At 44.7% G+C, this 27,554-nt stretch overlaps 1 protein-coding gene and 1 non-coding gene across 2 annotated transcripts in view; both read right to left on the bottom strand.

The window, feature by feature from the left end:
• Window positions 1–22,259, bottom strand: part of HS3ST2 (heparan sulfate-glucosamine 3-sulfotransferase 2) — a 105,409-nt gene extending 83,150 nt beyond the window's left edge. The window contains exon 1 of the mRNA XM_049789533.1: window positions 21,600–22,259. Coding sequence (XP_049645490.1) covers window positions 21,600–22,090 — 491 coding nt within the window. The 5' untranslated portion in view covers window positions 22,091–22,259. The remainder of the gene's footprint in view (window positions 1–21,599) is intronic.
• Window positions 518–650, bottom strand: LOC126031960 (small nucleolar RNA SNORA51). The gene has a single exon (XR_007503763.1). It is a non-coding gene; the product is annotated as a small nucleolar RNA SNORA51 (small nucleolar RNA).
• Window positions 22,260–27,554: the final 5,295 nt, after the last annotated feature.

Raw genomic sequence — 27,554 nt, 5'->3', positions numbered from 1 at the left:
ACACAGTTTATCAGAGATATGTTTTTGTCATTGCTTTTATTTTGTTGGGGATGGGGCTCTTAAGCACTGTTCAATGACCACTTTCTGAGCTTCCTGGTAAACCAGTCGGACCATTCAATGCTCTGAATATCCATGTGCCATGTGTTGCTGTTCAGAACAGTGATGCTCAGGAGTCATCCACACTTCTCAAAGGGGTCTCAGAGAGCCAGGCTGTGCTGGGAAGCCAATGTGAGACCCTGTATTTGTACCCTTTATCCTTGAGCTATCACTCCCAGTCCTGGTGGTTTTTAATTTTTTGTTGTTGGTTTTCTTTAAAGATTTTCCCCTAAAATTTTTGTTTGTTTGTCTTTGGGCCACACCCTGCAGTGACCCGCTGTTATTCCTGACTCTGCATTCAGAAATCACTCCTGGCAGTACTAGGGGGGATATGTGGGGTGCTGGAGGTGGAACCTGGGTTGGCTGCAAGCAAGGCATGCCCAATCCATTGTACTATCTAGCTTCTCTCTAAAACTTTTTTTTTGGTCCCCCAATTTACAATACAGACCAGGCAAAGGGCCTGGGTTGAGGTGTATATGGGGTGCATTTACTGTACCTCCTCTTTCTATATGGTCAGTGTAAAGAACATAGCCTGTGGTAAGAATTGGGAGGCCTTGTCTTTTCTTTTTTCTTTTCTTTTCTTTTCTTTTCTTTTCTTTTCTTTTCTTTTTTGATTTTTTTGTTTTGTTTTGTTTTGTTTTGGGGTCACACCTGGCAGCGCTCTGGGGTTACTCCTGGCTATCTGCTCAGAAATAACTCTTGGCATGCACGGGGGACCATATGGGACACCGGGATTCAAGCCAACCATCTTAGGTCCTGGATCAGCTGCTTGCAAGGCAAACATCACTGTGCTATCTCTCTGGCCCCTTTTTTGATTTTTTAATATGTACATATATAAAATATATATTAAAGTAAAAATATTATAATATTATAATAAAAATATATTATATATAAAAATCCTTCAGCAGTGCAACATTCCCATGACCAATATCCCAAGTGTCCTTCCTCCCCACCCCACACGGGCCTGTACTCTAGACAGGCTTTCTACTTCCCTCATTCAGTCACATTTTGTTATGATAGTTCTCGGTGTAATTATTTCTGTGACTGCACTAAACAATCCCGGTGGTGAGCTTCATGTCAGGAGCTGGACCCTCCAGTCCTCCTCTATTTTGTCTTTGAGAATCATATCACAATTGTTTTTCATTTTTCTCAAAACCCTTAGATGAGGGAGACTATTCTGTGTTTATCTCTCTCCCTCTGACTTATTTCACTCAGCATAATAGATTCCATGTACATCCACGTATAGGAAAATTTCATGACTTCATCTCTTCTGATGGCTGCATAATATTCCATTGAGTATCTGTACCATAGTTTCTTTAGCCATTCATTTATAGAGGGGCATCTAGGCTGTTTCCAGAGTCTGGCTATTGTAAACAATTCTGCAATGAATATAGGTGCGAGAAAAGGATTTTTGTATTGTATTTTTGTATTTCTAGGATATATCCCTAGGAGTGGTATAGCTGGATCTTATGGGAGCTCAACTTCCAGCTTCTGAAGAAATCTCCATATCGCTTTCCACAAAGGTTGGACCAGACGGCATTCCCACCAGCAGTGAATAAGAGTTCCTTTCTCTCCACATCGCCACCAGCACTGCTTGTTCTCATTCTTTCTGATGTGTGCCAATCTCTGTGGCATGAGATGGTACCTCACAGTTGTTTTGATTTGCATTTTCCTGATGATTAGTGATGTGGAGCATTTTTTCATGTGCCTTTTAGCCATTTGTATTTCTTTTTTGTCAAAGTGTCTGTTCATTTCTTCTCCCCAGTTTTTGATGAGGTTAGATGTTTTTTTTCTTGTAAAGTTCTGTCAGTGCCTTATATATTTTGGATAATAACCCCTTACCTGATGGATATCTAAAACTTTTAATTCAGTTATTTCTCAGGTATGAGGTGTGTGTGTGTGTGTGTGTGTGTGTGTGTGTGTGTGTGTGTTTAAATGAGGCCATTTGTGGTAGAAATCTGGCTAGTGGTGCTCAGGCAGGTGATACTTGGAAGCTATCAAGGCTACATACAGGGATGCTTGGGTACCTTCCAGATGGTTCCTGGAAACCTCTGTAGTGCTGGTGACTAAATTCAAGGTCTTGCCCATGCATGTGATCTACCATATGGAGCTATTTTCCTGGTCCTAGAAATATACTATAAGATCTGCAGAGAGCTCCAGTTAAAATAGTGAGAAAAAATCATTCATAAAATTGAGCGAGAAATGAAAATAAACAACTAAAGAAAGTTTTAAATAAACACAGAAAGGAAATTAAGGACCAGAACCCAATAAACAAATACTTCCATTGTTAGTGTGGTAATGCATTTTAAGGAGACTGTCAAGTGTAAAACTTAAAGTAGAAGAGACATTATATATGATTACTTCATCATTACCTAGAAGCAAAGTTCTCATCAACTGTCACTTTTTATTTTCATCCTCCATGTCCCTTTGGGGTATCCTTTTTCTTAATTCAAGGTTAAGATATTTTTTCAGTGGTTGCATTTAACTGTTGTATTTATTATGCACACTTTCTCTAATTTTTCTTGTGAAATGCCAGGTTAAAAATTAGTTTGAAATTTATTCTTAAAAATCAAGTGAGGATTTATACAGTATTGTAAACCAATGGTAAATCAATAAACTTTTATTAAAAATAAAATCAAATCATGCTTGGAAAATAACTGTAAGATGTCTTGTGTGTTTTATGAGGATGAGATATTAGATTTGATCTAGGGCTTTTTTTTTCAGCATCATAAAGACACCCTTTGGAGAGTTAAAAAAATCCTTGTGATTATATATCCTTTTTCTCATTCTGCATTCTGCCTATTTGGGTAATCTATTTGTTCTTGATGAGATTCGACAGATGTTTGCCTGTTTTGTTGATTTTTTTTTCAAAGAATAGTTCTTGGATTGATGGCTTAAGTCAATGTTGCTGTTTTCCTCAATTCCTTGTCTGTGTTTACTTTCCAAATCATGTGTTCTTCTTTCCTCTTGTTTGTTTTCTCATTATTCTCACTTGGGAGTTTGCTCCTTGGTCAATTCAATTGTGTTATTTAACAAAGTGGTGGCGGATTGTGATTCTGCCTCCTCTGACTCATTTCCATGAGGGCTGTGTGCCTGATGTCGTCTACACACTGCTTGTTTGAGGTTTGGGAATGCTTCTTTTGCTGGGCCAATAAAAGGATGGGAACTTAACTCCCATAGTTATCCTTCCTTTATATTTATATACATACTCAGCACTGTGCATACTTTATTTAGTAAAACAGAGGAACCAAAATACCAATACCAAAATTGGTTGACTTCCTTCAGGGAAGGAGGGAACTCAGTGACTTTCTGTGTCTGATCAGCTTGAAGATAGTGTTTAACTGTCTGAACTATAGACATATTATTTTGATTAACATCAGATTCACAAGAGCATGCAACAGAAAATAATGGGCAATCTTTAGATAGACAGTGTTGGGGCAGGAGAGGGTTGGAACCATGGCATTACCTTACTCTTTGTCAAGGATTTGTTTAGTCTATGCTAACTAATATATACTCAGAACCAACAGGGCAGAGAATTTTATAGTGAACAGACCATTGACTTGCATCCACCAGACTTAAGTTTGATCCCCAGCAAACTGTATGTCCCCAAGCACTACCAGAAATGATCCCTGATGCAGTCAAGAGTAAACCCTGAGTTGGGCAGCCTGGTATGCCTGGAGCCCAGAGTCAGTCTTATGCCAGAAAACTTCAGGGGTGAGGCCTCTTTGTAATTAGGCCAAAGCTTTTTTTTTTCCTTTTTCCTCATATTTTGCTGAGCCTATGCAAACAATGGCAATTGCCACTCTCACACCGTTACTACTGTATTTTTTTAACACTTATCATTTAAGAAAGAAAGAAACAGAAACATCTTACTAAACTTAAAAAATATATATAACTGTAGTAAAATGCCTGTCTCAAATTCAGAGGATGGGAAGGAGGGAGGGGGGCATTGGTGGTGGGAATGTAGCACTGGTGAAGGGCGTGTTCTGTTAACGACTGAAACCCAACTACATTCATGTTTGTAATCATGGTGCTTAAATAAAGAATTTATATTAAAAAAATAGAGTAAACCCTGAGCATAGCTAAGAGTGGCCCAAAAACCAAAAGCAAAACCAAGCCCAAACTCCTCAGAAATAGATTGCATAACTTCACTGTAGCAGAAAGAAAGAAAAGTTGCTTCAAAAACACTCCACCAATCAAATAGAGAGTTAGAAGAGAAAAAAAAAGCCAATAGAAATTAATAAAATAAATTATAGGAAAAAGTTTAAGTATGTTGGTAATCAGAACAGTTAAAAGTTTAAATGATTGGTTGCAAAATATTCATCAGCTTAAATAAAAGTCAGCTAAAGCCTATTCACTAACTGAAACATATCTGAAATAATATACCGTATTTGCCGGCGTATAAGATGACTGGGCGAATAAGACGACCCCCTAATTTTGCAGTTAAAACATAGGTTTAGGCCTATATTCGCTGTGTCAGACAGAACGTTCCTGTGCTGCAACTGTATGTACCACAGTGAGCCAATCACAACAAGCAAAGGTTCAAAGGTTATACTGTAATAGACTTCCTCTCTGACTCTGGCCAATCTGAGCAGGCTTTTGACAGTGTAGATTCGGGTCCAGAACATTGTCTAATTTGCATGCATAAAAAGCCTGCTTGGATTGGCTGAGTTAGAGAGGAGGTCCGAGCAGCCTGGCAGTGATTGGTACAGGATCCAGTTGGAAAATTCGTTTTGTGGCAATATTCAGACAATTTTCGTTTAGTGGCATATTGAAACATTTTTCGGGATATACTCGGTGTATAAGACGACCCCTGATTTTTGGTCGACTTTTTTTTTGTTTCAAAAGTCGTCTTATACGCCAGAAAATACGGTAATGCTAAAAATAGAAAATCAACCTCTTACAACCAGAGTGAGACTCTTTGATAATGAAGCATCATCTTGAGAAGAGGAAAGAAAAATATCTAATAGGAAGTTAATGACATGAATCAACAGCAAAGCACATCTGTGAGGCCCAGGTTCAAAACCTGATACTGCAAAATAAAATGCATATGTAATATATATGGTAAAATGAGAGGCAACAAGAAGACAATTAGCCAACAGTTTCAGGAAGGAGAGACAAGTGGGAAATAACCACTTTTTAAAGCTATCAAAATTCTTCCAATCATAAAGAGATCATTTCAAGCATTAGTTCAGAAAAGACAAAGTAGAGCATTTGAGTCCAGCATTGATAAAACTTTGTTCAAGTTGTAGTAGCTCCACTAAGGGACGAAAATTTAAATGCTTCCGCTCTTGTCATAGGGGTATAAAAGAGCTGATAATGTATATCAAAACCTTCTTTATGTGGTGCGGGTATCCCAAGCAGTGCTCAGGAAGTCTGCAGGCCTGACCAATGATTCTCAGTCAATCAGGCCAGGGCTTAATGCCAGGACACAAGGATAGTTTGTGGCTCAGGTCATCAGCAGGATCTTGGGGAGAATTATCAGGTTGTTCTGGCACTGCTTAATGCTATGTCTGGGGAACTTGGGGTACTGGGGAGTGAACTGGTTATGTCTCATGCAAGTCATGCGCCTAACTTAATCCCTGTGCTATCTCTCTGTTCTTCTTCTTAACTAGCATATTTTATTCATTCTTTCTTTTTTCTCCTCAAAGATGCTTAAACCCAAAAATTCTCCTGCAAGAGACCTAGCTTGAGGAGGGAATATGAACAAATGCTGTGACTGTCATTTTTACCTTTAAATAATAAAATGGGTGTACAATGAGAATGCCCATAAAATAGGAGGGTAAATAGATCATAAATAGTAATAGTGGGTTTGTACAACTAAATGCTAAGTGATTCTGCAGATAGCTTGGAATATATCTGCAATAGCTTGGAAGATATCAGTCTCATGTTGTTAGATGAAGCTACAAGTTAGAAAATAAAATGATATGATAATATATGTTATATATAAAATGGTACATAAAGTACACACATGCTTTGTCTAGCTTGGTAAAAGCAAAATTCTTAACAGTGGTTAAAAACCCAAGGTACAATTTAGTTCACATTATACTTCTTTGGTTGGTTCCACGTATTTTTTTTAACAGTGAGCAATTTCCATTTTAATTTTTCAAAGAAAATACTCACATAACTTCAAAAGTACCTAAAGACTACTCCCCCATTCTCATCCGTGCACTTTCATGATCAGAAAACTTATTCATTTCTTGTGTTCCCTTCCAGGATATATTCACGTATATGTAATTTCTTTCCTCTCATTTTATACAAAAGATAATATAGACTTTTCACCTTGCTATTTTTAACTGAACAATAAATCTTGAGAACTTTTTCATATCAGCCCTATTTTCCTTGTCTTTTTTTAAGCTATGCTGAATTCCACCCTGTGGATATAACTTGATTTGTTCAGGTGCTTATTTATTTACTCAAAGATGAATTATCATTAGATAAAGTAAAAGTATTGATATGTTGGGGCAGAGAACAGATGTCAGACATGATTTGCTACGTGATCACCAGGGTCTTTGAAGGAGGTGAATATGAATCAACAAGACTGATTTGGGGGAATCCAAAGAGGCCAATAATCATGGCAGATGGCAAAGTGAGCAAAAAGAAACCATCTTTCCTGGTTTCCTAGGGCCAGAGAGATAGAACAGAGGGGAAGACACTTTCTTTGTATTCTGCTGGTCCTGATCAATCTTCAGCACCACCCTGGCCACTCCTCACGGTGATTCTAGAGGTCACCCTAAGTACAGAGTGAAGAATAGGCCCGGAGCACCACCGGATGTGTCCCAAACTCTCTGGCCTATGCCCCACTTTCAAGAAAGAAACCATCTTTCCTCCAGGGATGATTCTGAGTATGAAAGGTCAGAGAGGTAGACACTACCCTACACCCTCTGGGGTATAGGACCTAACTTCCTTCACCTTTTCCCTTCTTTGTCTTTGTGTTGATTTGTTTCTGGGTCACTCTCCTGCTGTGACCTCCCACTTCAGCCCTTTAGGTTCCTAAATGTAGGCAGCCATATCCATGAACACTTTTCACTCACTGGTTGGCAACTCTCACAGGAATCTACTTCCCAGTGCAGATGAATATGAATCAACAAGGCTGATTACATATCAACATGGGTTATGAGCTACTGGAAGACAATGCACCCATGGAATGCAAGTAGGGATAGTGAAAGCAGGCAGGACAATAGGGCTTGGAGTTATGCCTGGGTTATACGTTATTGTTCATAGGATCCTGGCTTCCTAGGTTTTGCAGAGATGCGGAATGAAGCCTTATGGCTGGAGGGATCCAGGAAGCAGAAATTCTTTACCAAGTCCTGTAAAAAGGGACACCCCTTGGTTGGGGCATGTTTTGCCCCAACTGAACTGCCTTACAGTAAAGGGTAGGAGTATGGTTGTCAAAGCATATTTCTACTCTGTGGAGGCCAAGAGGTTAGGCAGGCTGTTGGTAGATGATTTTGATTGGAGAAAAGAAATTCTTAAAGGCCTCTTTTTGGTAGGCTAAAGAAGTCTGTGAACCTCCATTTCTCTTTAGAGTTTGGGGGGAGCCAGTTAGATTTACTAATTTGGAATTGAATCATATTCTCTAGAGAAGGGAAAATATCTTTAGAAATTGAGCTCTAGATTCATAGATCTTTTCAATATTATGCCTTCTAATTTTATCGTTTAAAGTATTAAACAGTAGACTTTGGGTAGATGACTATAAATTTTAACACGTGTGGATCCTGGGGACTGCCACCAAAGCCAGGATGTAAAACAGTTCCTTCACTCCCCAAATCCTCTTGTCTGCTTTGTTAGAGTCATGCCCTCCCTTTGCCCTAAATCCTGGCAACCACTAATTAGTTCTCTAACCCTTCCGTTTTGTCTGTATGAGAGCATCATGTAAATGGAATCATAACCTTTCTTTCTCTCGGCACAATGCCTTGGAGATTCATTCAAGTCACATTTTAAAAGAAACAATAAATAAAGGTTTTACATGGGTCATTTAAATTAGAATTGTAAAGCTACTTGGGGATTATTCTAGAGGCAATATACAAGAGAAAAAGATATTGAAATGCAGGATGCCCAAAGTCCAGATATGACACAGAGCGGATCCAGAGAGAAAAATCAGAAATACCGCATAGCTGGAGTTCTTCCTCCAGTGTTTCATGGCTGCATTTGCTTTTCCCATGATGCCCTATCCATTTGCAATTTAAATTGGAATCACAGCTTTTTTAACCACCCAGATTTTGTAATGTCAGCCAGTCCCTCCCAAGCTGTTGATGGACCACGACAACCAAGTATGATTTAAAAAAAAAAAAAAATCACACAATGACATCCAAGCAGAAGGGGCTGGGAGTGTAGGTTGAGAGATCCCAAAGTGGGATATGAACCACAAATGGTATTAAAAAAAAGCCATTAGTTAATTTTAAAAATAAAAATTTAAAGTCAGGGTGAAGACTTTGGTGACATCTGATCCTATCATTAGAAAATAATTATTGTTCCTTTTGCATTCAATGGAAATAATCTGATTACATCATGGAGCTAAAAATCTCAATTAGGTGCTAAAAAGTTAACACCTCTCTAAACTGTTTTGATCTCTCTCTTTAACAGAAAGAAGTGGCTGCCTCAGGCCGAACATGGTCCAGGCACAAGTATCAGGCTGAAATTTTAATTGCATTGTTTAGTTTTCTCTGCATTTGTTTTGATGACTACTTTCTATTTCTGGCAAGTGATGATTCCCCTGTAGAGTGGTGAGACAAAATTTCATGTTTAAATAAATATGTTAAAGTAAAACTTAGGAATGGATTTTAATACTATGTAAATAAACAGTGCAGATGGACTCCAAATGACCAAAAGCCAGAAAACAACACATCAGACTTTGGGTGGGACTTTGTTATGGAGTGACTCCTACACGGACAGTCCAGGAGATAACAGCAAATATGGAGTCTCTCCCAGTTTTCACCAATGGCTCTCAAAATTTCATCCAGGCTCTCAAAATTCTCAATGATCTACCCTTGTTTCAAAGCACACATACATCTGAGGGGTGGCTGCTTTCTTAAAACTCTTTCTCCAACCTCCTCTATCCCAATTTTGTATGTTGTTCTGTCTTTCTTCAGTTGCCAAGTACTGTTCAAGGCCACAGACAAATGCTTACAGGTGGACCTTTAGTCTGCCCCTACCTATCCCTTAGCCCCTTTGTTAGTCCCTTCTCTGGGTTGAATTGAAAGTAGATTCAATTTTTGTGGAGCAAAAAATTTATTTTTCAAATATGAACCCCTAAACTTCTCCAGGTGCCTAAAGCCAAAGGACATGCAGAGAAGGATGCAGAGCGCCAAACTGTACTGAATATGGTACCTGAGCTGGGATAACAGCTGAGCTGCAGAGAACTCCTGTCTCTTGGGGACACAGTTTGGAACAATGAAAACATCATAAACTCAAAGGATTGGATAGCTCAGAATCGACAATTGGGAATGGTGATCAAAGAGATGATCCTTCCTTTGACACTAGTTCTACAACCAGATTTCTCCAACTATGGGTTATTTTAGCACTGTACTTCTCCCCTTTGTTCCAACAGATGGAACTCTCTGCTTTTCTCACAATGGACAAAAGACCACACTACCCCTCTCAGTTTGCAGGCATGCTCACCATCTTAGGCATAGTTGAGCCTCCTCCAAGCATAGTTCAGGAAAATGGATTCCAAGAAGATTGGGAAAACCTAGCCCATACTTAAGATACAGAATCATTGCCATTCAATAAACCTATGAAGTGGTGGTGCTTAATAGCCTCATTTTAGAGAGGAAAAGTAAAGCTTAATAAAGATGGAAAGTGACCCTCCCATAGTTCATAATGTTAGTACATTGGAAGGGGAGAACAGAAATAGCAGTGACTGTTTCTAAGACCCACCAGTGTGAATATCAGTTGACAGGTAATACGCAACCCACAAAGAATGTTCTATTTGTTCCTAAGCATTCTACAAAAGCTGAAAATCAGTAAGACATGATTATAGATTAGAATTTCTAGTTCTGAAAAACCGTATTTCAAGTATTTTTCTTAAAAAAAAAAAACTAAAAATATCTGAATGAAATAATGAGCTGGGATCAGAGAGTGATTGTCCCCTTCCAAGGATATAAATCCTCACATCTTCTTTGACTCTCATGATCAGTCATTCATTCATGTTTGTGCCCACTGAGCTCTCAGATTTGAATTTGTGACTCTCCCAGCTGCCTCCCCCAGGGAAGGAAGCTCCCTGACACTGGATCATGGTTCTTGGCTCAAAGTGGAAATCTAGCCCAGCACCAAGCTCCATCTCTCCACCTTCTTCCCTTGGAAATGGCCATCTGGACCATTCAGAGTTTCATGTTTTAGAGAGAACCTTGCTTGCTCCATTGTCATTTGAATGATGCCAAAATTTGAGTACTTATAAAAATGGCTCTTACCTAGTACCACCCAGAGTCATTTATACCTATTTCTTCATCTTCATCCTTGGCAGGAAAGAACAAGTACATTAAGTCAAGTTCTTTCCTTCAGAAAAAAATGATGGACAGATATTTGGCCAAGTTGTCCCAGAATTCCTGGCAAAAGATGTCTATGTTAGAAAAGAATATGAGAAAGGAAACTTAAAGCAGGGGCTTGACCACCACCCGAGCTTTGCAGTGACTTCACTCATTTTTTTCATGTAATTAATAATTCAGCTTCCATATGGTTTTTGGCCAGAGGTGGTCGGACATTGCAGAGCTTAACCAACCACTGCTGAAAAATGGGGATTGATCCTGGGAAATGTTACCTGCACTTTACGTCTCTCACTTGAGCAAAATGAAAGCTGTTAGATGATTTCATCTCTTCATTAAAACCATCAAAGCAGAAGCCTGCTGCAAAGAGACTGCCAAAGCACAGGCCATTGCCCTCATGCCCCAGTAGCTTTGGGGACCCCAGTGGGATTCACATCCTAATAATCACACAGAAAGGCATTATGGTGTATGATGTATAATATTGTGGAAGGATCCCAGCCACATAAAACCCCTAAATCTAGCAATGTCATAAAGGGAGTTACTTTGCCATGCATGCTGATGAGGCCAGGTAAAGAATGTGATCTGTGTAGCATGGAACTTGTACTGGGTGGGAGCAAAGGTAGCCCTACCGTCAAAAAATCTACATTCTCTCACCCAATCTCTGTAGACTCTAAAATAATAATCCCTGGAGCAAGTCAGAGTGTGGCCTTGAAAGAGATGCACCAATTCCTCAAACCTCAAGCACAGCCACTCGATGTTCTTTGATGAGCCCCTTCATATACCCAGCGCTGAGCTGTGCTCTGAGCATCCAGTCGTGAACAGAGCAGATGAGATCCCTGTTTGCAGGGAGCTGTGTGTCCAGTGAGAGAAACTGGCACAGGATGGGTTTAGATTGTGCTAAAAAGTATGAAGCAAGATCCAGATAGAGAGCTGCAGGGTTTTTCAGGCAGATGACCCAAGTTTGATGCTTGGTACTACATCATCCCTTAAACACAGAGTCCAGAGTAACTCCTGAGCTAAATCACAAAATAATATTAAAAATTAAGAAGCGTGATAATGACCAGACAATAATCAAATGAGGTGTAATAAAAAATAGAGGGAGGTGGGGCCGGTGAGACAACTTAGATTGAGAGGACCACGGAAGGAGCTTTTTCAGAAAGTGTTATTGGTATTTGGAACTGTAAAATAAGAAGCAGGCAATTTTAGTCTTTCCCAAACTGAGAGACATTGCTGGCCTGTGTGAGCGGGTATCATGGGGGTAGGGTTGGAGTGGGGAGGAGCAGCAAATGACAATGCATTTAACTGCAATTTCATCAAAAAAGGCTTCCAGTTCTGGATGGCCCATCAGGATGCAACATCACAAGAAGTAAAGGAAGAATCTGGATGAACAAAGTAGCCTCATTGTCTTTTCCATTTCCTCCAGAGATATTCAGCTGGGAAAGCACTAGCAAAGCCCTGCTCCACCACCATGTTGAAGCTTCATGCCAGGCAGCAGAGGGTGGAGGGAAAGGAACAGTGCACCTTGAGATTTGAAAAACTTATATACATCTCAGAATAAAATGCAAGGAAATGTCATTGAATAAAAGAAAAGAATGCAATAAACAATTCATGTAAGAGCAGTCAAGAGATAAAATGGTAAAAATAAAACGAAGTAAAAATAAAATGAATGAAAGAAATACAAACAGGCAATAAAATAAAGAAATAAAATAAAAATAAATATTAATGATTTAAAAGCATTGAGTCCCCTTTCCCGAGCTGCTGAGTTCTAGATAAAAAAACTTTGCAGCAACTTTCACATACTTGACAGCAGCCAGACCAAGGGTGATAACCTCCAGATTTTGGCTTGTTGTGTGTGTGTGTGTTGGGGGGGCAGATCAGTGAGAATTTTTTGCAGGTGACAATAGTGAGAATGATCATAGCCCTACAGGACTGATTTTCTTCCTGTGTTCTAAGATCTCTGTTCCTCTTAAGGCTACATTACCCAGTTAACACTGTAAGTCAACAGATGTTGTTTGGTTTTGGTTTGGGTCCCACACCTGGCTGTGTTCAGGAATTACTCCTGGTTCTGCACTAAGGGATCACTTCTAGAGACTTTGGAGAACCTGTTTTCAGGAATTAAACCTGTCTAAGATGCTGCAAGGTAAGTGTGTTCCCTGCTGTCTCTCTTTCAGGCCCCTACAGATACTCCTTAATGCTCCTATCTGTTCTCGGTTTTGCTTTAGTTTGCTTCTTCCAATCATTAGCACGTTAAAGGATGTCAGAAATATCACTGGATGTATCAAAACTGGGTTTTCTGCAAACTCCTATGAAATCTTGGTTATTTTATTTTGAAGGAGGACTCACACACGGAGACTATATGAAATGGAATCAAACCAGATTGGCCTTGTACCTGCTATCCTATCTCTCCAGTCCTGGCCATTCTAAAGTACTACTAAAACCTACTAAATATCACTGTAGTGAAAATGATGCTGGTTTTCTATTTAGAGAGATTTTTAAATATAGTTATTTTAAAAATGTATCTCAGAGGCTGGAGATCTGGTATAGCAGGTAAGGTGCCTAGGCACTTTGTATGTGATCAACTCTGATTCAATCCCTAAAACCATATATAAATACCACGATGGATGGCTCCAAGGCCTCCCAAAATATATCTTAACTATATTTGCACAATGCATGCTAGGTTCACAAACAACTCAGCAGGTCTCTCGAAGGATCCATAATGATAGAGATCAGGGATTGTTCACAAAAAGAGAACCTGGTGAAGGGGCGAGGGGGTGCATAGAGGAGTCAACTTCCGCTGATTAGCCATAGCCACTTTTGAAGATTATGCATGTACCTACAAAGATTATGCCAAATAATATAGACAAAGGGATAATTCAACTTCTTATGGAAAATTATAAAGTGAGATAATTCAGAAGACCAGCACACAGACTTTACATGCTGGAGGCCCAAGTTTGATCTCTAGCACTAAGGCAGGTGTCACTCCTGAGCACTATGACCTAGAACAGGGTGGCGAACAAGTTCGACACAAAGAGCCAAAATTTTAAACTGTGAGAGTCAGAGAGCCACAACACGTAGTGACCTGCCAAAACAGACAAACACTCACACAAAAGCATATCATTTTAACAAGAATCTATTAAACACATATTGCATTTTGCCATTTTGAGTGAAGGTAAAAATCCTGCAGTGATGGTGAGGGTGTGCTGCGTCCTCCACACTAAGAACTAATGGCAAGATGTGACCCAACATGTGACACATGGGTTCCCCCACTTGCTGGCCTGTGCAGTTGTCTCCAAGGGATGGGAGACAGGATGACACAGCCTGGGGGTGGAACTCCGTGCTCAGAGACCTCTGCTCAGAGGTCCCTCCTCAGAAGCAGCATAACAAAATCCAAACTTGGCAAAGAGCCACAGGATACAAAAGAATGATAAGAGGCAAAGAGCCGCCTTCATTTTGGCCGGAAGCCGCATGCGGCTCCAGAGCCGCGTGTTTGCCACCCCTGACCTCCAAATTACAATGCTGCAATGCATTCCCTACCACTAAACTTAGAGGAAAATAATGGTAAAGGTGCTGCCAGCTGCAGTTATCTCTACCACCTTCAGGATCTTGTATGCACACAATGAAACTAAGTCTTATGGGAAGACTTCCCAAAGTCTTATGGGAAGATCAGAAAATACTACCTCAGAGAATGTGGGATCAATGCCACATCTGGGGTAGCAGTGAGTTCTTACATGGCCCATATAGACTCCTAGTTTTCTGTAACCCCATCCCCCATTCTTTCTGTGTAACCTTACCCACAAGAAAGACCTGCCCATTTCTGGGTGGGGTCTTTGGTAGGTAAGGAAAAGGTTTGGCCTCAGGGGCAAAAGGGAATTTGGGAGGAGGATGGTTGGAGAGGAGATGGCAGAGAGAAGCTAAGATGCAGGGCTAGCTGAAGAGAACATGCTTTAATGGTTAGCCTAGTGGATAGGACCATGAATAAAGATGATATCTCCAGAAGCCTGTCTGCCTGCCTATGAGTTTTCTACCCGCTGCTATCCTGAACTTGCAGACCTGCAGGTTGAAGGGGGTTGGAAACACATAGTCCTGGGCTGGAGGAGAAAGACCTCTCATCCCTCCATCACCATCTACCACCATCCAAACCCATCCAAAGGGCTATATTCTACAGCTGGCGCCCTGAACATGGATTTGAACCCTAGACCCAAAAGGACAGCGATCATGGTGAGATTTCTGTTCTTGAGTTTGATTTTGGTTCTTTTCAGCTGGAGTGAGCCCAAAACCTGGGGCCACCACATGGAGCCATTTTCAAAGATGGCAGAGACCTCTTCTGAGGGCAGAGGGATCAGTGCCCAAGGGGAAGTGGAAGCTTGGATCACCCCCATCCAAGGCCCAGGACTGAGACTTTTTTGCAAAATGTCCATTTTCCAAAGACCTCAGCCTCCTCAGAGATTGATGGAGGGCCTTGATTGGAAATGGACCAGGAAGAAAAAGTTTATCTAAATGGACTGATTTTCTGAATTATGACCTCCAGACCGAACTTGAATTTTGACTTTTGAAACTTCGGACTTTGGCTTAGATGTCCTGAGCTTTGAACTTGGGGAGCACCCGGAGGAACTAGTGAATGAGCCCTTGGACGAACTCACTGAAAGCATTTCTGATTCCAAAGCTGGGAAGACACCCTGAATGGATGTGCACACAGGAACTCAAATATGAGGCTTGAGCCCCAGATAACATGACTGGTGTCCCAGGTCCACGAGAATCAGACTCATATCAGCAGAGGCCCTAAGTGGCTCCCCTGCCCAGGAGGTCTGTCAATCAATTGTAGCATTGGCCAATAGCCTGTGGGCTTGACAGGCCACAATCACTTCTAAACTAAGTTAATTCCACTCGCTGGTGTCTTTTACCCATCTTTCCAGGCTGTCCATGGACTACAAAGCACTTCATGCTATCACTGCAGCCCATTCGGAGAACAAAGTGGCAGCAGAATCAGCCTCCAGCAACCTGGCACAGAACCTGGCAAATGGTAGGCGTTTGACAACAAAGTGGATTATTCCTACTTGGAGTTAGATCTGGAGGAGATAAGAAGGCTTACAGGTGTGGGGTGGTGGAACCTTCCAGATTGACTCAGAACCACAGTATGCTGGGGTTTATCTAGTCCATGACCCCACAGCAGAGTCCTTGCCTAGAGAGAAACACCTCAATCCTCAAGTGGACCCCGTGGACTCCAGTGGACTCCAGTGGACTCCATTGGCATTTCCACCTCCACTCCCTAACCCTACTCTGTCACTCGATCGCTTAGGAATGAGTCAAAGACATTGAGCCTCAGGGAAGAGTTCTAAACTCTATTCTTCCAGCTCTGCTTGCTGGAAGCAAGTCAGAAAGGACACTGGCCAGCCAGCGATTCTACCTCCATCCTGTTATGGGCTCTTGGGGTGTGCCTGAAATTGGCCACTCCGGGTTGCAGCCCCAGGAAGAGCTTGCTCTGTGGCTCATTTTAGGAGAGACATTTTGAGGGCAGTGGAAGGGATGACCACAAGGGCTTGAAAGTGATTTGTGCTCCTCCTTGGCCCATCTGAAGAAGGAGGACAGCAGAGATGTGCAGACATTCTGGGTGCCCCAATGAGCCAGGGACTCCTCAGTCAGAAGGACAGATGGGGTGGGGGCAGTGTCCACACAATGTGACACTGCTCAAGTTCTAAGATCAGCCCTCATCAGACACATACTCCTTTTGGAGATGTGAGAAAAAAAGTATTTCCTGCAATCAACAATAAGGGATGTTTCCAAATGTGACCATCGCCCCCAAAACTTTCTCCATATGTGTCCACTGGAAAAGCCTGGGACTATTGGGGTCTTTCCTCTACCTATATGCACCCTCATATTAAAGGTTTTTGGAGCAAGGGCCAGCTCTTTCACGGTCTCCCTAAGTTCCAAAGTGAGATTCAGGAAAGAAGGCTGTTTTTTTAAAAAAAAAAAAAAAAAAAAAGCTTCCTGAGCCCTGACAGTTGTGTTTGCATGTTCTGGATCGTTCACCGGTGCTGACAAATTCATGCCGCAGCTGGAATGAACGATTGTCTCACTGGTGCGCTGCTGCGTGGCTGACAAAGTGGAAGATGGATGGGGATATGCAGACTTGATGGTTTCATTTCATCCACATGTGAGAAGCAGGAAGAGGGTGAGTGAAGATTTGCACATGTGCGAGCCTTGGAACCACGCATGGGATGCACACACAGGCATATATTCCCTCTGCCCATGCATAGGACTGTGCTTCACACTGGCCAGTTTAAGACAGATAAAGTCTTCTGCCATCCTAAGACCCCTCACCTTCCACTTTGGTTCTATTTTTCCCTAAAAGTTTGCCTTGCTATCTTTCAGCTCTGTCATTGGGATGTGTGTTTTCTGCTGAAATGAGCTGCACTCGGTGCTAGACCTTGATCTGTGCTTTTAATTCTCTTTCCTTCTCAGACTGTTGCCTCCCAGGCAAGTAACTGTTGTCTTTGCCTTATAACCGCCCAAGAACACCACTGAGGCTGAACAAATAAATAAGCTGAGTTGCGAAGTGGCATCTACAGCGCACAAAACAGGCTCATCTATCAAAGTCTCGACATCCAAACACGGAGGCAATTATCACGTATTAACTCCCTCTCGTTGGCATCTCGGTGTACTTGGAGAAGATTCACTCCCTCTTTGCACCCCTCCACATGCCTTTTGCCATCTCAGAAACTTCCAAAATCAAGAGCATTGGAGACAAAACTCAGCTTTCCCCTGAGACTCCCAAACCACCAGGTTAATGTGCTCATAACTCCCGCAGACAGTTAGTATGGAATAGTCTGTTTTATACCAGACCCTTGGTAAATGTCTCCGAGATAGGGCAGTCACTGGGGGAGGAGCCTTTACATATCTATCTCCTTACTTGATTTTCAAAGCACTGTGGAAAGTTGAACCACTCCCTGCAGTGTGCAGAGCTTCTTGGTGCTGTGTTTTGGCATCATACCTAGCTCTGTGCTCAGGGATCACTCCTGGGTCCTGTGCTCATGGCTCACTCCTGGCTCTGTATTCAAGGATCACCCCTGGCTCTGTGCTCAGGGCTCACCTTTGGCTCTGTGCTCAAGGATCATTCCTGGAAATTTCCAGAAACCATATGCAGTGCTGGGGAACAAACCAGAGTCAGCCATCTGCAAGGCAAGTGCCTAAACCCTTGTACTATCTCTAGACCAGTGGTCCTCAAACTATGGCCCTCGGGCCACATATTGTAGTTGTATCTGTTTTGTTTCTTCATTGCAAAATAAGATATATGCAGTGTGCATAAGAATTCGTTCATAAGTTTTGTTTTTACTATAGTCAGACCCTCCAATGGTCTGAGGGACAGTGAACTGGCCCCCTGTTTAAAAAGTTTGAGGACCCCTGCTCTAGACCATTGGGCTGAGAGTAAAGGTCAGATACCTGACTCCCATTGTCAAGGTGAGAAAATGGCCACCCAGAAATTGAACTGGCCTTTGACTCAATAGAAGGAAGAAGGGAAGAAAGACAGGTGGGAGAAAGAGAAGAAAAAAAAGAAAAGAAAATTAAAAAAAAATTCAAGTGGCAAGGAAAGAAGGAAGTTCAGGGTCACAAGTCTTTCTACTCTAGCCTGAACCAGCTTTCCAACAACGAATCACTCCTCTGCCTCACTGAATGACAACAGCTGGGGCATGTTCTCTATGAAAATGGCAGAGATGAGCACGGGACTGAGCAGTGGAAAAAATCAGATTTCTCCAGGGCACTGTCCTGCCTTAGAGCCACCCTGTTCAGTCACTACACGAGTTGCTTCTATGGCGACCACCAGACCTACTCCAGCTGGGAACATACCATATATCTGTTTGCATCTCAGTGACTACTTCTGAGTCATCTGAAAGCAGGTCCTGGGTCCCTCATGTCAGCCTCAGTGTTAACCTTGCTGATTTGCCAAAGAACAAGGTGCCTTTGACTGCTGGTCCAGAGGGAACCTGGGAGGAAACAGGCAGCACTAAGCCAGGTACATGGACAAGGCTCTCAGAAAAATGCAAGTGGGAGAGACTCGCTGAAGAAAAGCTGGGTTTGCCTAAGGGGTCCCCACTAGTGGATTCAGGTTTGATACAAGGAAAGTGCCATTTGCCTCTGGGTCTCCCAGGCCCAAGGTTCTCTGGCTCTGTCACTGTCTCCTGCTTTAGCCCCACCAGCTGGAAGGATCCCTTCTTGAGGCTTCGGGCAAAGCTGTTCACTTGCATTTGTCCTCCTGGCCTGGAGCTTCTGAAACCAAGAAGTTCTGTGGGGGCTTGTGCGTGGGCAGCTCAGACTGCCACTGCTTTCTGTGTGCCACCATGGGCATGCAGCCCTCAAAGTGGGTGTCAGGGCTCTGTGGTCACGTCTGCATGGGAGACAGTCATTGCAGTGGCCAGCAGCGGTGTGGAGCACTGGGAAGGAAATGCACCTACTGTTGGGTTGTACCCTTATGGGATGGTGAATGCCAGGCAATGATAGTCTTCAGTGCCATCCACTCTCTCTTTTTTAGAGGGAGGATATGTGAAGTTTTCACATCTCTGAAATCAAAAGGGTGCTGGGCAGAGAAAGACAAACTCTCCAAGTATGACAATCTCTGTCCAGGACTCAGAGTCCAGGAACACAATAAGGAAGTGGGTTTGAAAGAATCTCAGAGATTCACATCATTTCTGCAATTAATGCATAATGCATATTACTGGGAAGATAATAAGGGATAAAGCATACAGAGAAGAGTTCTGGAAATGATGGCAATAGCATCCAAATTGTGCAGCATTACGTTATGCACCAAAGGCAAATCTCCGACCAAAGCCCCGGACACTGGGGAGGTGGCTTTGCATGGAAAGAAGCAGAGACCACAGAACGCTGTCTTGGCTCTGGGCTCCCAGGCCTCTTCCTTCCAAAAGGCTGGGAATGGGGCCACAAGAGCTGGACCCTAAGGAGACTAATCTGCTTTAGAAACCTAAACGGGGGGTGGGGTAATCCTGACCCTGAGATGGGGAGTAGGGGGAGAGAAACAAGAGTTGTCAGAGTGCTTGATGTTAAATAAAACCTCGCAAGACTTAGCTGAGAATTTTAGCAGAATCCAAATGTGCTATAAAGAAAAAAAAAAAAAAAAAAGGCACGCTCCCATCTCGAAGGTTCACAGCTAAGCTGGCTAGAATCACACATGGCAAAGTTAAAAATAAGAAGCAGCCATCCCTGAATGACACGGGCTCCAGGAAGGAAGCTGGAGGTAGCTGTGTGGTGGGGAAGTGAGAGGTGGGGAAGGGGATACAACGTCTGGGTCAGAGCCCAGGTACTGAACAGAGGCCACACTGCCCGTAGCTAGATGCTCGGGATCCTGCTGCTTTGTAGTGAGATGGCACTTCACATTGGCAATGAATTCTAGAATGTTCTCTGGATTTTCCATAGAGCTAACCTGCAGTGCATGAGGGTGTGACTGCTGCAGGGTTTACTGTTGGCCTCTTTCACGCTAAGTCTGGCTCTGAAGTGGTCCTTGCCCACAAAGAGGGTCACCAGACCCACCACTCTGTGCCACAACATCCCTGCACTGAATGGGGCAACCAGCTGTATGTTTGTATCCAGCACTCGGTGCTGCCCCCCTTGACCCTTGCCACATGCACTCCTGGGGCGGAGGCAGGTCTACCAGCAAGGTGGTCAAACGCACTCAACTATCCCCTTGCATTTGAAAGAGCCCCTAGTGTGAGCCCAGTGGGGTCACCTGAATGAACTTGTCTTTTGTCCAATATGCTGACAACACTGGACTTCTTGAAGGGTTTACTTTGAGAATAACCTTTAGTAAAATTTTTGTTTTGATTTTGGACCACACCCAGCTGTGCTCAGGGCTGACTCCTGACTCTCCACTTGGGGATCACTCCTGGTGGGGCTCCCGGCACCAGGATTAAACTGCCACATCCAAGGCCAGTGCCCTCCTGCTGTACTATCTCTTCAGTTCCCTTTTAAAAGCAATGTTTTAACAACCAGCCTCAGCTGCTGGGCCAATTCCTGTGTTCTCCAACCCCAGGTCCATCAGTATGCAGACATTTTTTTTACAAAGTCTTTAAGACTTAAGGAGAATGGAGACAATCCTGCAACCCACAAGTTCTGGAGCCCAGCACCCCAGGAAAGCCCTGACTTAGCCCACACGTGGGTCACTCTGCCAGGCAACCTTCTGATAGCTGTGGAGAATAGAGCAAAGCAGGATGAGTCCTTCTAGAAGCTATGCCCTCGTTCCCCCACCTCCCACAGACCCCCAACAGTCCAACCGCAGTGACTCATCCCCAAACAACAGCAGCTGCCTCCAGGACCCTTTAGACCACTGAGGTGTCACGGGAATCGAGGCTGCAGGATGAGAATCTTAGGTAGGACTGAGTCTTTGTCACACCTTTAAAGCACACCCCACTCTGCAAGTGGGAGAACAGGGCAGGGCCCCGACTCAGACCCGCTGCTTCAAGGAGCAGACATACCAGGTTCTAGGGGATTGGCTCAAGCTAATAGGGCCAGGACTTCATGCCAGGGTTCACAATCCAAGACCACTGACTCAGGCTGAGTCTCGAAGGTGGGGTGTCAGTCCAAACATGGTCCCAAGTACCAGGAGCACAGCCAGGCCGGTCCATGTTTGAGGGGACCCTCCCCAGGTCCCTGAGGTGCCACGAGGGACCTGCCAAGATCCAGCTGAAGAAGCGCGTTGTGCCCGAGGTTCTCTTCCCTGGACACCCACTGCACCCCACCCCACAAGCGCACGCGAGCTGCCCACGATCCGGCGGAGACTTGGCACCCTTCTCTTTCCTTCCCTGACCCTGAGACCGTGCAGCCTTCCAAGTCCGCCCGCGCGCGCCCTTCTGCAAGTTCTGGCTGACGCCTTCTGGCGGTCTGAACCCCACGTGCCAGCCCGAAGCCACCCCAAGAGAAAGAAAAAGCCGAAGGAAGGAAGAAAGGGAAAAGGCAGGCGGAGAGGAACTCCTCGAAGGAGCCGAGGGGTCGCGGAGAGGGGCTCGGGGTCCTTACCTGTACCAGTCGAGCCCCCGGCCATAGTTGCGGTCGAAAAAGTGGGGCTCGGTGCCCAAGGCCCGCACGTCCGGGTGCACACGGATAAACTCCAGCACGGCGCGGGTGCCCCCTTTCTTCACGCCCACGATCAGGGCTTGGGGCAGCCGCTTGGTGCCCAGTTTCGGGGAGCCCGAGTGGTTGGCGGCGGGAGCCGGCAGGCGCGGGACGGGCGCGGCGGCAGCGGCAGCGGCAGCGGCAGCGGGCGCGCTGGGCGGCGGCCCCGGGGGATCGCAGGGGCGGGACTTGGGGAGAAGTTTCTGGCCCCCCGAGCCGGGGCCGCGGAGGCAGCGGGGCGCGCCCAGGAGACGGCTCCGGCCCAGGTGGTCGCAGCAGCACAGGAGGCTGTAACACAGGTAAGTGCAGGAGAGCGAGAGCGTGAAGGCGAACAGCAGCCTGCGCGCCCGCCGCGGCTGAGGTGGCCCCGCGCGGCCCAGGACCCTATAGGCCATGGCTCCATGGGCCCGAGCCGGGGGGCATGGTTTCCGAGGGGGGCACCAGCGGGCCAGCTGCCGCCTAGAGGGCTGGCGCGGCGCGGCCGAGGCCACGCGGCTCGTGCCTACGGGGCGCCTTTCTCCTCCGGGCGCGGCCGGCCGGGGCGCACACCATGCCCGGGCTTCCCGGGGGCGGCGGCGGCGGCACCTCCGCGGGGCCCCGGCGGCCGCGCTCCCCACATCTCCCGGGGCGGGAGCTCCCCCGAGGCTCTCACGCGCGCCGGGCTCGGAGCGCACCCAGCGCCCGAAGCCCCATGCCCGCCCGCTGCTCGGCGCGCGGCGCCCCGGTCACCCGGCGGCTAGCGGCAGCGCTGCTTTGCTCGCGGGGTGCGGACCGGACCGGACCGGACGGGGGCGCTGGCCCGGTGCCGGCTCCTCGAGAAATGCCGAGCCCAGCGCGCTGCCGGCTCTATTTAAGGAGTCGCCTGACGTCAGCCGCGCGGGTCCCCCGAGCCCGCGCCCCGCCCGGGACCTGCCTGGCCCGCCCCTTGCACCCCGTCTCGCTTACCCCTCCCGGGGAGGGACACCGCGCCCCGCGCCTGGCCCACGCCGGCCGCTTCCCCAGGAGCGCCTGACCAGCCGGGGCGGGGTGCGAGGGGAGACGTGGCTGGGGGTATGTAGACTCCGCCTGGGAGCTGGACACCCCGGTCACGCGGGTTTCTCTCGACACCCAGGGGTGGGAACCCAGACGAGATTGCGCCAACACCGAGACGCAAACAGAGACCCGGGCGCGGACGCCAGCGCCCTTAGACACACCAACACACGCACCCCACACACAGACACGCACACGCATGCATGCATAAATACGCACACACGCGAGCGCGCAGACACACACACTTGGCCACATGGAGTGGGGGACCGAGAATCTTCTCATCTGCATAGAGAAACCCTCTCCTGGACACTCCCCTCTCCCCATCCCACCCCCCTACTTGTCCCCAACTAATACACACAGTGCGGGGGACCCGGACCCCAGACAGGAAGGGCGGTGTGGAGAATCCGTGACTGTTCGCCTAGCGCCGAGCCCCCCGCGCGCTGACTCACACGCAGGCGGAGAGCGCTGTCTCACACCCGGGAAACACACACACACACACACACACACACACACACGTCACTCCCCCTCTCCTTAGGGTGCTGGGGTAGCTCGAAGCCCTAGGACTGGGTGTTGCGCTGAGAGGGCGCCTCTCTGAGCGACGCCCCCTAATGGTGGGCTCTCCCCTGGGGAACTGTCCAGGGCCCCGAGGTTCCCCTAAGATTAGGGCGCTGGGACTTAAAGGAGGAGGACTTTTTTTTTTTTTTTAGAGCAGCTCTACTCCGGATCATTCCTCGGTGACCAACCCGGGACTCAGCGACCTAGCACTCAGCGACCAACCCTGGGACTGCCCTGAGTGATCAGCTCCATTACTGTGCTGAGTGACCCGCTAGTGAATGAGAATTATTCCATCAGATAGGGACTTAAAGACCTTCATACAAGCACCGCTGAATTGCCACTTAACAGTCATGTCAAGTTATGGTTCCCAGGTGGATGCAACCATCAAATATTAAATGACCACCATAGCTTGGTTTTGCATCCTAGCCACCCCAACCCAAGCCTGCCATCATGACGTGGGTCCTGTTTCAGGGACTAAACTGATCAGGCCCTGTGGACCTTATTTAATCCAGGGAACACTTTATCTCTACTCCTAAAACCTTAGGCCAATCCCTCTGCAACCAAAATAACTCTTCACGTTGGATTGTACCGATCATTTCATAATGGTCATCTGATTGTAGTAAAAGATAATGGTATTCAGTACTACCTGTGAGATAATCATGGTCCCCAATGACAGAACCGCCTTAATTTTATTTGTAGCTAACATTTATTATTTGTTTTGTGCCAGTAATGTTCTGATCCGTTGATATGCATTACCTCGTTCATCCTGGAGAGAGGTACTCTTAGAGTCTGATTTACAGACGGGACTTGGAAATCAGGAACCGGCAGAACTGGGGTGAAGCCCTAGTTGTCTGACTCCAAGATTCAAGTTCCTAATTGCAATGCTTTCTCTCCTCATTTCCTAGTCACGAGCTAATTTCTCTGCATCGTTTTTGCAGTCTAACCTAGAACCCAGTGAGGAATTGCAGCTACGCATGGAAAGTTCAGCAGGATTCTCGTTCCCTTCAATAAACTCTATTCCTAGTTGTGTCCCCTGTGACTCCATTATCTGTTTCCTGTAATGGTGTCACTGCTGGCATCTCAAGCTTTCAGCCAAGTAACAGCTCCCAGATTCTTACAAGTGACACTGATTAAAGTGCTTTTACCCCTTACTGCCTGTTCAGTGGACTCTTTTGGACCAAACATAGAGGTCCTTATACATTTGACCTGATTAAATTTTTATCTTGTCTCATCAACTGACTGCTCCAATTTTTTTTTAAAGTCTACTTGAATTATGACATAGCTTTCATTTATTCAAAAGGAATGAGTCGAATCTTAGCAACTCGGTTCCAACTCTGGCAAAGTGGAATGACCTTCTGGAAACTCTTGTTTTGTTTGTCTGCTGTGAAACAATTCAGGGCAAAGACCCCTTGGGGGCTGATGTGGGATTTGTTGATCCACTTCTTCAAGGCATGAAACCATTCTATTGGCATCATGTCATCTCCATGTTTGATTACTACTGAATTAATTTTTCACTCAAATTGTTAATAAAAATGTCAAAACAAATATGCTGAAAGGAGTTCTCATAGGCACTTTCAACCATTTTTTTCTCCCCCACATTGGAAACTTCCTATTTTTGCATGTCATTGTTAAACTTACAAGGCAGAATGTGGTTTCATCTGCTTCTGACAGGTACTTTTTCTTACAAAAAGAAATCTGGATCAAATTTTTCTTTAGAATTCTATGCTTGACTCAAAGTTTAAATTAATCTTATCTTTGCATTCATAATTTTATCTCTGAAATCCTGGGGTATTCAGACACAGCTGAACCTGACAAAATTGCTCTTCCAATTCCCAACTTGGAGGACTGGCCAGAACTTGAATAAATTATTTCAGGGTGACACTGTGAGTTTGTTTCCTCATCATCTACTCTCCACCCCTGTGTTTTTTGAGTTTACTATGATCCTTCTTGTGGGGATGAAGGCATATTATGTTGGATTGTATCATTTATCATAATACTTATGCAAGCTCATTGCTTCTTTCCCCATCACACATGTGAAAGATGAAGCTGCTTCAGGGGTGATGTATTTCCTCAGGGTTAGAGACTCAGCTGTATCAGGCAGGCCCTGCATCCAGGAATCGCCTGAGGTGACCTCTACATCCATCCCATCCTTATTCGGCCATCTGTGAGGAAGAAAAGACTGGGGAGAGACAGATTGAATCCTTTTAAATTCCTTTCTGGAGGTTGCCAATTGGCTAGACATTTGCAAATGACTTTCAAACTTTAAGAGATCCCATGTTATTCGGTCTTGATTCTACATGGCTTTCTCCTCTCATATTTGGGTGTCTTGTTACTAAGAATGAAAGGCTGAAGAAAAATTATGAAGGAAACCAGGCACCTCTAACATTCTGGAAAAAGCATTTTTCCCCTTATACTTTCCCTGAGTGATTTATGTGGCCCATGTCGATAGCTCAAAGGCCAGTATCATGACCAAGCCCTGACTATCATCATTTTCTGTCCATTCTTCATTGTCTGAGAACAACTTGAATCATTTCAGTTATCTTCAGCACAGAACTTTGGTTAAAACCATGGGAACATGTGGGGTGAAAGAGGGAGATTTTTCTGTTGAGGTGATGAGTAAATACACACTAAGCTCCCACTTCTTGCTCTTCCAAGAGAGAAATACAGCAAATGAAGTCAACACATAGAAGTGGAATGGAGAGAGGAAGAATGACATTCTTTTGAGGTATCCATTTGAGCTTCTGAATCTGGCTATGGTAAAAACACAGTGGCTGATTTTTTTTTGTAATTGCAACTTATTGATATAGATAGCCCTAAAGTTTTAAGAGTGAAATTTGTAACTTTTAGGATTGGGCAGAAATAATATACAATAGATGAAAACTACTTTCTTTTTTTTTTTCTTTTGGTTTTTGGGTCACACCCGGCAGTGCTCAGGGGTTACTCCTGGCTGTCTGCTCAGAAATAGCTCCTGGCAGGCACGGGGGACCATATGGGACACCGGGATTCGAACCAACCACCTTTGGTCCTGGATCGGCTGCTTGCAAGGCAAACGCCGCTGTGCTATCTCTCCGGGCCCGGAAACTGTACTTTCTTAAAGGTAGAATATCCATTCACATTTTCTGGGAAGTCAATGGCAGCACCCAGTTAGCCACATCATTCATCACAGGGTGTGACAGAACTTTTTAAGCTCATATTTTGAATTGTTCACACCCCACTATGTTTGAAAAATAAAAACCATCTGTGTTCCCTACTTCAGGTAAGAAGAAAAGGGAGGCAACTCATTTTGAGAGTAACTCCAGATAACAGCCCTACTGCAGGCTAATGTCAGCCTTCAGAGCATGCCATGGGAGGGTGGCTGAACTCAGCTGTGATGTTTGGAAGTTTAGGTGGGTAAATGCACTTTCAGCTCATATTTTCAGCTTACAATGGGCTTTTCAAGCTGCAACCCTCTTGTACACTGAGGCAGATCTGTAGTTACCTTTCTGATTTGCAATCTAGAAAATCCTAGTACAAAACAGTTACTGCTTCTATTGTAAGGAACAGGGGCCATTTCTGTAAAAGTGCTAGAGGTGTATGGGGGGAGAATTTGGGACTTGTTTCCAAGGCTCTGAAGACACTGTGCCTGGAATATTTCAAGGTCTGAGATAACCTAGGCACATAACTGCTTTTGCTATCATCTTATATCTTTTTCTCCCTTGCCCCATTCTCAGTTCTGAATTGCCCTTCATTCCTTCATCCTTTTCTTTATGAATCATAAATGTTACTGAGTTGCAAGCAACAGAAATTGATGGTGGCTAATATGAGCAAAAATGAAGAATTTAGAATAGCGCATAGATGCAAACACTTCGATAGCTCTCAGAATTAATAAGATGGCTGGAAAACTGGGTTTGTAAACAGAATAACAACAATGGAACACATTGCCTTTCTTTCCCTTCCTTTCAGAGTCTTCATTTCTCTCTCTCCCTCCCCCCTATCAACATTGTCTTAAATCTTTGCTCCCACTCTAATGCCCAGCAGTTAAAACCTTGAATTTGAAATTATAAAACAAGGAGATTTTCTTTTTTGTCCAAAGATTATGTCTTTGGACATAATCAAGCCTTTTTATTCAGTTTTTATTTCAGTGTGAGTTTCAATCCCCCCCCCATAGCCGAGTTTTATAAAATATGAGAAAATGTTCCAAAGAGGAGACAAAAGACCATGAAATAAAATCATTTGGTTCTCAGGCTGCGTGAAGTGCAAAGTTTACCCGTGAGCCTAGAGGATATTTCTACCTTT

Source organism: Suncus etruscus, chromosome 15 (assembly GCF_024139225.1).
Source record: "Suncus etruscus isolate mSunEtr1 chromosome 15, mSunEtr1.pri.cur, whole genome shotgun sequence".
Lineage (NCBI taxonomy): Eukaryota > Metazoa > Chordata > Mammalia > Eulipotyphla > Soricidae > Suncus > Suncus etruscus.
Note: the sequence above shows the minus strand (reverse complement) of the source record. Positions and strands in the feature narration are given on the sequence as shown.